Source organism: Nannospalax galili, unplaced genomic scaffold (assembly GCF_000622305.1).
Source record: "Nannospalax galili isolate Female #2095 unplaced genomic scaffold, S.galili_v1.0 scaffold328, whole genome shotgun sequence".
Classification (NCBI taxonomy): domain Eukaryota; kingdom Metazoa; phylum Chordata; class Mammalia; order Rodentia; family Spalacidae; genus Nannospalax; species Nannospalax galili.
This window is the reverse complement of record NW_008358342.1, coordinates 959808-970928: the sequence shown is the minus strand read 5'-3', so window position 1 is coordinate 970928 and position 11121 is coordinate 959808. Positions and strand designations below refer to the sequence as shown.

The 11121-nt window shown below is 37.7% G+C and overlaps 1 protein-coding gene across 4 annotated transcripts in view; it reads left to right on the top strand.

Moving 5' to 3' along the window:
* The window catches only part of Rbm27 (RNA binding motif protein 27), a 102497-nt gene that overhangs the window by 63326 nt on the left and 28050 nt on the right, over positions 1-11121 (top strand). For all 4 annotated transcript variants that reach the window (XM_008821640.3, XM_008821638.3, XM_008821639.3 and 1 more), the window contains 4 exons: positions 3501-3645; positions 4401-4554; positions 5599-5898; positions 8455-8595. In XM_008821640.3, the coding sequence (XP_008819862.1) occupies positions 3501-3645; positions 4401-4554; positions 5599-5898; positions 8455-8595 (740 nt within the window). The remainder of the gene's footprint in view (positions 1-3500; positions 3646-4400; positions 4555-5598; positions 5899-8454; positions 8596-11121) is intronic.

The window sequence follows — 11121 nt, the reverse complement described above, 5'->3', positions numbered from 1 at the left end:
AAACCTCATTTAATTTTATGTCTTATAGGGTTTATATGGAGTACAATATTGAGTAACTATTAATTCAAATATAACCCTAAAAATTTACAGCCAGTTTTGAAAGGGATGCATCTTAGCTCTGGAAATTGTTATTGAATATGTCAATGCTGTTGTCATGAAATGCTTCTTCTAATTATATGGTTATTAAATAAATAATTAAAAAAAAAGTGTCACTACTGCACCATTGTCGTATGCTGGGCCAGTCATTGATATGGTTATTTGGTCTTAAAGTTGGTGTTGGGCCATCAATTGATGTTCCCTTAGCACCTTTCACAGTACTCTCCAAAGCTATGAGAGCTAGCCTTCAGGGGACGTGGCTTCCAGGTCAGGTCCAGTTCTGTGGCTCCAAATCCTGTGTTCAATGCATGTTCTGTCTTCAGCAGTAGGGTCTTACCTTCAAGTTCTGGGAGGCCATCAAGGGCTTTGGCAATAGCCTGTATAATTTTGGGAGTCTCTTGAACTGCCCTGGCCAGCAACTCAAAGGAAGGTATCTCCTGTCTGCCATAGTTTCTTGTTACATAGCCTTCAGCTATACACATAGACTCATGTGGAGATATTGTATGTGTAATTTGTCATTAGGTTGTTGGACTATATGATTCCCTGGTTTTTTTTTGTTGTTTTTTTTAGTATTTTCTTTATTCTTTTTATATTTTGTGTATGAGTGTATTGCCTGCATGTGTGTAAGTGCCCACAGAGGTCAGAAGAGGGTGTTGGACTCTTATCTCTCTGCTCTCTCTCTCCCTCTCTAACCCTTCTTACTCCATGCCTTGCCCATTTAAAGTATCCGCATTTTCCCCATTTCTCCCTTGATATGTCTCCTATGGTCCCACCTCTCTTGAGCTCCTTCTTTCCCTTTATCCCAAACTTCCTTGTATAACCCTTCCTCCCCCCTCCCATTTAAATACCTTCATTTTGTCCATTTCTCCCTTAGTAACACCTATCTCCTACTGTTCTTTCAGGTTTCTTCTTTCCCTTTCTCAAAAATCTGTCTCAAAACAGACAAACAAAAAGATTTACATCTGTCAGGATCTGTTCTAAAGCTTTTAAGGCATAAATCTTAAAAAAGTCAATCCAGAATTAAATACAAACATTTATCTTTAATATGTGTTCGTTCCTCCTCCCACACTCCTCAGTACTTTGCAGAAGGGAAAAAATTGTTTATTGAATATGGTAAGAGTTCAGTTTCTTCTTGCAATGAGATTTTTAGTACTTAATTTCATTAGTCATGCAGTATTTTTCTGATTTAATCATATGGTGAACACTTTTCTGTTCTTTGCTATTCTCATTTTGTAGTCTTTACTGCCATTAATAATACTATTTAGTTTTGTGTTAGAATATGTGTGTATTTTATAATATATGTGTGTATGTGCATATAAAATCTTATATTCCTTAAGACTTCATAAAAGAGATACTGCCTTAATTGTGGTTTTGTTTGATTTTTATGAGACTATGTAGCCTAGGCTGACTTCAGACTTACTATGTAGCAAAGTATGGCCTTGAACTCTTGATGTGCCTCCCTGGCTAACTTTTAATTCTGTCTTTATAAGTGAAGGCACCAAGGCTCAGAGAGATGAAAGAATTTGCCCAAGGTCACACAGCTTTTTAAGTGACAGAACAAGAATTAGAGCCCAGGTCTAGCTAACTCCAGACTTTCTTTTCTCTAATTCATTTATTGTTATCCAATATCCTGAGATGAATTGGAAGATTATGTTCTTGATGCTTTCAAATCTTCCCTTGGCCACTAGCCTCATCTGTCTATACATAGCAGTCTATAGGTAATATCTTCTTACATAGCAGTCTATAGGTAATATCTCTCTGTATAGAAGTCATGTAGTTTTCATACTACACATTTGCTTGTCATTTTGAACCGGTCACTTAACCTCCAGCTGTTTCCTCATCCCCACCCCTGTGTGCATGTATGTGTGTATTAATCCGCCCCCCATCATAAAGTGCTTCAGTAAAGAAAAGCATTAGGTTATGTCAGGTGGTAACCATAAGTACATAAGGGAAGCATCATGGCATCTCAGGTTCCAGAAGCCTCTGTGCCATTACAATTTCTGCCTCCATTAACCTTCTGAAAACACAAATCCTATAAAGGTAGGGAGCTTATCTATTTAATTCACTAATTTATTCCTAGGATATAGTATACTTTCTGAGTTATAAAATAGCTGCTCCAAAAATACATTCTGAATGAATGAGTCTTTATATTGTGATTTTCCTCCCTTATCACAAGTATGAAATGAAACAATATATTCACCACCCAACATCCAGTAATGTGGTGAAGTTGCTAAAGCTGGGCAGAATATTTAGTCTAGCAGGCAAGGTTTTGTGTTAGTCTCACGTTTTCACTTGTGTACTTCCTTCTTGCTCCTGTTCCTGCTCCTCTCCTTCTAGCCCTTCACTTTTTTTTTTTTTTTTTGAGCTACTGGAAAGAAAACATATTGTACTCATCAAATTCTTTATCTTACATCTAAGAGTAAGATATAGTCTCATAAACAGAATACTAGATGGACATGGTGGCTCATACCCATATCCCAGTACTTAGGGATGAGGCAGAGGATTGCTTCAAGTTCCAGGCCAGCTTCAGCTACAGAGTAAGACCCTCTCTCAGAAAAGAAAACAGACAAATGGCCGGGGAATCTGTGTGACAGAGGCAGGTGAATCTCTGTGAGTTCAAGGCCAGTCTGGTCCACATAGTGAGTTCCAGGCCAGCTGTCTCAGAGAGACACCCCCCCCCCAAAAAAAATAAAAAAGAAACAAACAGACAGAAATACCCAAATAACACAGTACTGTTACTGCACATAAGAAAATTGTAATTCCACAGTATCTAATTTTTCTGATATGGTGAAGATCTTGCTTGTTGGACCATGGCCAGAGGCAGATATGCCTAGTTGAATCCCTTGCCTAAGATGGTAATTGTTGTATATTTCTATTTTAAAAATAATTAAATTTGTAGATTGATACATTGGTACTATATAAACATCTTGCTCTTCAGACACTTTTCTCCAATAATGAAAAAAATTTTTAAATTTATATTTATTTTATGTATGTGTGTTTTGCCTGCACTATTTAAGTATATTTGTATCATGTAATGCTCACAGAGGCCAGAAGAGGGCATCAGATCCTTTGGAACTGGAGTTACAGTTAGCTGCCTTGTTGGGTGCTGGGGACCCAAACCCAGGTACTCTTTAAGAGCAGCCAGTGCTCTTAACCACTGAGCTGTCTCTCCAACCCCTGAGAGACGTTTTTTAAAAGGGAAATGATAAGCTGGACATAGTGCAAATCCTAGCCTGAGAAGCTGGGATAGTGATACTGTCTTAAACAAAATACAGCAAAATAAACAAAAAAGAAAATGATAGCAGATAAATGCTTTTCACAGTGCCTTTTAGCTTTAGACTAAGTATTTTAATCATTTGATGTTTTCCCAAAATTTCAGTAATGTGAACTTTTGTTTCCAACAGCTGCTAATATTGTCATCCAGACTGAACCACCGGTTCCTGTTTCAATTAATAGCAACATAACCAGAGTAGTCCTTGAACCAGATAGCCGAAAAAGAGCTATGAGTGGTTTGGAAGGACCGCTCACAAAGAAACCTTGGCTGGGAAAGTAAGATGACTTTGCTTATTAGTAATATATAATTACTATTTGTGTTAGAAAAATTTATATTTATCATTAATCGGTGATTTTTCTAATTGTGTATCTCAAAGTTAGGGTTCCAGGAGACATGTTTAGAATGCCCTAGAAATTAAAAAGCTAACAGGATATTTATGATAAGATATTTGTAAACTGTACTTATTTTTATACCTCAGTATTAAACATTATGAAATGCGGAAGTGAATAGAAAGAAAAATTACATCTTTGTAGAAGTTGAAAAATGCATAATGTTCCTCTTTGTTGTAATAATTGTAGATCTTTTTAATATGTTTAAGAAATTTTTGGTTATTTTTATTCTATGTGCATGAATATTTTGCCTGCATGTATGTAAGTGCATCCCTGTCATACAATGCCCATGGAGGTCAGAAGAGGGTGTTGGATTCCAGAATCTGGAGTTACAGATGGTTTTTAGCTGCCATGTGGGTACTAGGAACCAAACCCAGGCAGCCAGTACTCTTAACCACTGAGCCATCTCTCTAGCCCCATAGCTTGGTTTTTAATATCAGTTTGACCTCTTCTCTTTGAAACAGTTCATGCATTCTTTTTTCTCTCTCCCTCCACCTGTTGCAATAAAGGTAGTGTTAAAATTGTTTAATACTTTCTGAAGAATGATAAGACTCTAAATACTTTGCTATCTTGACTGATGTTAGCGCTTGACTAGCCATTATCTGGAAGAGTTAACCAAGATTCATTAATTCTTGTTGCAGACAAGGAAATAACAGTCAAAATAAGCCAGGATTCCTTCGGAAGAATCAGTATACCAACACTAAGTTAGAGGTCAAAAAAATCCCTCAGGAACTGAACAACATTACTAAGCTCAATGAGCACTTCAGCAAATTTGGAACCATAGTTAATATCCAGGTAAATAAAGCTTTATCAGTGATAGAATTTGTGCCTGTTATGAGTCCTAGATAGTGTTCCTAACTGTTCACCTGGATTAAATGAGTCAGTGGCAATTCTGATCTCTTTTCAAACTGTTATAAACTCTTATTTGTTACATATGATGGAAGTGTTTCGTTGAATTTGTTCTTGTGAATACCTTTGGAGTTTTCTGCAGTCCCTTCTTGAAAGACATTGGGCAGTTACTGAATCTTTTTGTTTATAGTTCTTTCGCTGAACAAATTACTTTTTCTTCCCTTTATTAATGTTCTGTCTGACTAGCTGAGATATTTTTTTGATTGTGTAACATTTTAATCTTTTCTGTTAACTGACATAGTGAAATAGTAATTGGTTAAGAGTAATTCTGTTCCTGAGAATTTTAGACAGCAGAATAGATTATCCAAGATCAGATAAATTGTAGTTGTAGTATATTTTGCTGTCCATGTTTTGAGTATTTGAATTTTTGAATTTGTGGCTATAGGTGAGCCTGTAGTTGAGTATACTTAAACATTGAAGTTTTAAAACTTCTGTTCTTTTTTTCTTAAATTTTTTTACATTATTTATGGTGTTTAGAAAATTTTGAATGGCTTAATGTGGATAGGTAAAATAGTCTGCTGAGGCATCCATAATGAATGCCATAGGCTGAAATAAACAACAATACTTTATTCCTCATAATTCTGGAGGTGAGGAAGCCCAAGAGCAAGGTTTTGGACTGTTTATTAAGGGCCTTCTGAGGGCCGTCCTGGCTTGTAGGCAGCTGGCTTCTCAGCATCTTCTTATGGCTGAGATGGGGAGGGAGACCAGGAATTTCTTCCTTTTCTCATAAGGATCCCAGATTTCAGTTAGGATCCCAGATTTACTGCCTTGTTTAACCTTAATTTGTTCCTAAAGCTGTATCTTCATTGAAGGTTAGAGTTTCAGCATCTGGAGTTTGAGGACATAAAATTCAGACACAGTACATAGTACTACACTTAATTTAACTATTCTTATTGCTGGGAGTTTAAGTTGTTTCCATTATTGTTAAAGGTTGCTTTTAAGGGTGATCCAGAAGCAGCACTCATACAATATCTAACCAATGAGGAGGCCAGAAAAGCCATTTCTAGCACAGAAGCAGTCTTGAACAATCGATTCATTCGAGTCCTGTGGCATAGGGAAAACAACGAGCAACCAGCACTGCAGTCCCCAGCACAGCTTCTCCTGCAGCAGCAGCAGCATACCCTGAGCCACCTCTCCCAGCAACACCACAGCCTACCGCAGCATCTTCATCCACAGCAGGTGATGGTCACCCAGTCTCCTCCCTCATCGGTCCATGGAGGTATACAGAAGGTAATCATCGTTTCCTAGGAACTAAAAGTCTAATCTCACCTTCCCAACTAGTATTTTCTAATTCATAGCCTTCAGTCTTCCACATTAGAGCCATTTGTGGTTTGATTTGAAAACCAGCAGCATCTGATTCCCTGTGAGTTTATTATTATAGAAATACAAATTCTTGGTTCTTTTTTATCAATAGAAAGCGTGTGTGTGTGTGTGTGTGTGTGTGTGTGTGTGTGTGTGTGTGTGTTTACATATGTGTGTAGGCCTAAGGTTAACATTGGGTGCCTGTCTTGATCCTGTCCACTTTCTTTTTTTTTTGTCTTTTTTTTTTGTCTTTTTGAAGCAAGGTCTCCCTGTAGCCCCAGTTGTCCTGGAACTCACTATGTAGATCAGGCTGGCCCTGAACTCACAGAGATCTGCCTGCCTCTACCTCCCAAGTGCTGGGACTACAGGCGTGCGCCACCACGCCCAGCTTCCGACCACTTTCTTTACTGAGGCAACATCTCTTACTGAACCCAGAGCCTACTGATTTTGCTAGTCTAACTAGCCAGTTTGCCCTGGGGATTCCATCTCTGCCTCCCAAGTGCTGGGATTGCAGGGCAGATACTTTATCCACTGAGCCATCTATCCAGCCTTCACCTCTCTTTGTCTTACTGAATCAGAATTCCTGTAGGTGACACCCAGGAATCTTGTTTTAAAAAGTTTTGTAGTGACCTAAAGTCTGAGAAGTGCTGTTCTACAATAGGATCACTTACCTAGGTATAAATTGTTTAGCTTTACCTGTAGGACTGAATCTACAGTGTGTAGTCTTTGGGTATGGATCTTTAAAATGGGCATGTTTAAGAAGTGCTCTTCACCAGGCATGGTGGTGCATGCTTGTAGTCCCAGCTCTTGGGAGGCAGAGGCAAGTGGATCTCTGAGTTCAAGGCCAGTCTGGTCTACATAGTGAGCTTCAGGCCAGCTGGGGCTACAGGGAAACCCTGTTTCAAAAAAAAGGCCCCCAAAAAGAAAAAAAGAAGTGCTCTTCAATGAGACATGTACTATCTACCACCAAACTCTGAATCTTGAAGTGCTTTGTTTTGTATTAGAACTGGCCATCTTCATATCCACCCATTGCCCTACATTTTCTTGCATAGACAAGTTTATTCTTTTTAAGACTCCAAGGAAATTTAGATTCTGTTTTGTTTTATGTTTCTGAAATAAGGCCTAACTTTGTAACTCAGGTTGGCCTTGAACTTGTGATCATCCTACATTTGCCTCAGGGTTGCTGGGAGTACAGTCACATTATCATGTCTGACCAAGAACTGGAATTTTGATGCTTGCACTTGCTTTACTCCTAGTGCTTAAACTAATAAATAATGCCTGGTATGTATGTATGTATGTCTTAGAATGAATAGGTAAAACAAAGAACTGATTAGCACCATGCATTAGAGCCATTCAGATGTTGACAAGAATGTTGACAATAATAATGATAATTTCCATCTAGTTGTTACCATGTTTAGAATAAACTTGCTCTAATGAACAAAGTCAAGCAGGGCACTGAGGCAGAAAGCTCTTGAGTTTGAGGCTAACCTGGGTTACATAGCAAGACTCTGTCTCAAAACAATAGAAGATCTATGTGTGTGTATCTGTTCTTACAGTGTATCATCTCAATTCCATTCATCATTCCTGCTCGTTAACATCTAAACCTACTACTTTTGTGTCCTGGTATTACATTAAGACACAAATGTAAAGATTTGCCCTAGATATTAGATGAATGATGGAAGAATGTAGACAAAGATTGCTTTATGGTTTTGAGGTGATCATTTCACAGTGTTATTCATATTGAATTAAAACACCTGTCTTCAGGGATTGACGAGATGGCTTAACTGTTTGAATGCTTACCGCTTTTCTAGAGGACCTGGATTGACTCCCAGCACCCACGTGGCTGGGAGCTGTCCTTGACTCTAGTTCCAGGGGATCTGATGCTCTCTTCTGGCATCTGTAGGCATTGCATTCATGTGGTTCACTTATATACAGGCAAAGCACTCATACACACAAAATAAAAATAAATCTTTACTGGGAGGCAGAAGCAGGCAGATCTCTGTGAGTTCAAGGCCAGCCTGGTCTACATAGTGAGTTCCAGGCCAGCTGGGGCTACAGGGAGACCCTGTCTCAAAAAGACCAAAAAAAAACCTAAAGGGGAAAAAAAAAGTTTTCAAAACACTGTATATTGGAGAAAAGATTACAAAGTTACTAGCAGTTTTTGTGTATATATGTGTATGAGTGTATTGTTATGAATATGTATTTTTGGTGCTGGGTATTGAACCCAGGGACTTGTGCATACTAAATACATACTGTGTTTCTGAGCAGCCTCCATAGCTGTTAATGACATATTTTAGACATCCAAAAAATATGGATAATACAACCATTCATAATGCCTAAAAATAAAACCTTACAGTTAATTGAAGTACCACCCTCATTTCAGTTCCTTAAATTCTGCCCCTGGGTAATCACTATCTTAAATTTGTGTCAATCTTGGACATGTTTTTAAATTTTATTACATATATCTTTATTTTTTATTTGCAGATAATGGGCAAACCACAGACCCCGGGTGCCTATGTTCTTAACAAAGTTCCAGTTAAACATCGTCTTGGACATGCAAGTGGTAACCAGAGTGACACGTCACACTTGTTAAATCAGCCTGGTGGTGCTGGGGAGGATTGTACGGTATGCATTTCTTTGACCTTTATGTATATTTAGAACCATTCATTCAGTGACACAAAGAAATAAATTGATTTCCATTTAGTTTTGTAATATTTTCCTTAGTCAACACAAACATGACCGTTGACCTAAGTATTGTATTCATCCCTAATTTGTATAGCTAAAATTTGCTGGTTAATTTTCTTTTATTTAGAGCTAAGTAAGAAAGAGAATTCTCAGGCTGGAGAGATGGCCCAGTGATTAAGAGCATTGGTTGCTCTTGCAGAGGATCTGACTTTGAATCCCAGCACCCACGTGGTGGCTAGCAACTGTCTGTAACTCTAGTTCCAGGGGATTTGACACCTTCTGAACTTAGTGGGCATTGCACCACACAGGTGCACTTAGACACATGCAGGGAATACACTCGTATACAAAAATAAAAATAATTAAAAATATTTTTAAAAAAGAATTAGAGAATTTTAGCTGTTTTATTAATAGGTTGATGTCCTTATTAGTCCATTTCTTCTTTTTCCTCTCATTTTCTTTATTTTTTAAAAAAAATATTTTATTTTGTGGGCTAGAGAGATGGCTCAGCAGTTAAGAGCACTGGCTGCTCTTTCAGAGGATCCAGGTTCGATTTCCAACACCCACATGGTGGCTAACAACTGTCGATAACTGTAGTTCCTGGGGATCTTACACCCTCTTCTGACCTCCACAGGCATTGCATGACATGGGTGCACTTACCCACATGCAGGCAGTACTCTCATGCACATAAAATAGCAATAATAAATTTAAAAATATATATTTTTTATTTTATGTGTATGAGATCAATGGAACAGAACAAGAAGTCTAGAAATAGAGTCAGTTGCAAAAGGAATTTATATACTAACTGATATCCCAGATAAGTGGAGAAAAAAATGAGCTTTTTGATAAATCCTTTTGGTAAAAGTGGGTAGCCATATGACAAACATAAAATTAGATTCTTTTTTAAAAATTACATCATAAATCATGGTAAATTCCAAGACTTAAATGCTGATGGAAATGCTGAATGATAAAACTCTCACGAAAGGAAATTTGGCAATGTTTGCTAAAATTATATGTGCATATCTGTGAGTAATTTTCTAAGAATCTACACCAAAGGCATAATGTCTAAATTATAAAATGTGTATGTGTAATCAACTACTAATTGTGAGTTCTTTGTAATTACAAAAATTCCCAATGTCTATCATTAGGCGACTGATTTCCTAGAATGTAGTAGTACAACCTGACGATATAATATATATAACTTTATACATTATATAGAGGAAAGAGGAATGCTTTTTATATGCCTTAAAGTGGTTATCAGGACATACTAAATAAAGTGAGCAAAATGAAACTCTAAAAACCATATTGCTAGCCATTGTTGGAACAAGAAAATAGGGGCAGTAAACGTGTTTGCTATTAGCAGAAGAAACATAATTTAAATCCAAGGATTATGGCAGATACAAAAGAAGCTAGGTGACTTTGACAATGTCCTTTTTAATAGATTTGTCTTTAAAACGTAAATATTGAGTATAATTACCAAAGTAATTTCTAAAAAGTGAAGAGGGTTGAGGAGATGGCCTAGTCAGTGAAGCATGGCAAGCATGTAGACTTAATTGATCCATGGAAGCCTGGTAAAAATGCTAGGCATGGTGGTACATACTTGTAATCCCTGTACTAAATAGGCAAAACAGGGAGCTCCCTGGGGCTCACTAGCAAACCCATCTAACCTATTTGATGAGCTCTAGGCCAGTGTTTCAAAGGAAATAGACAACAACCCCAAGGATGACACACACTCCTGGTTGTCTTCTGGCTTCCATATACATGCATGTTTATCCACACACACATGGAAAAAGTGAAAAGAAAAATGATCAAAAGTGCTTTCAAACACGGTAATTTGGGCCAGCAAGATGGCTCAGTGAGTAAAAGCACTTGCTATGCAAGCCTGAGTTTGATCCCTCAGTCTCACAGAGAGGTAGAAGGAGAGAACCTACTCTACAGAGTTGTCTTCTGACCTTCACACCTGCTCTGTGGCACCCACACACATACATCTCATGCACATACACATAACATACACACAAATAAAAGATTATCTTAAAAAAAATGCTGATTTGACTGTGTCGTCCCAATGAATTATACCTTAAGGACAAGGTGCAATGTTTTTGCTGTTGTTGAGATTGTGGCTTTTTAGATTAGGAATGCTCAATCTATGTTCTGAAACTGGTCTTTGATGATTGTAGGATAAGGCAAATGAGGAATTATACTGATGTTATTTATACTGATGTCAATCATATTGATGACAACAGATTATTTAGTTAAGACTGAGTGTTGTAGATGAACCTGCAGTGTCTCAAACCAGACATTGAGATAATTACCAAAGATTACTGGAGTCCTGTCCAAACAAAAAACAAAAAACCACACAAGGTTCTAGGTCCTTTCCACTGATTTAAAGGAAATTTGGGGGGTACTGAAGCAGGTTAAAGAGTCCCACAGAATTCTGTGGGGAACACTTCAGGATAAGTGCTTTGATTT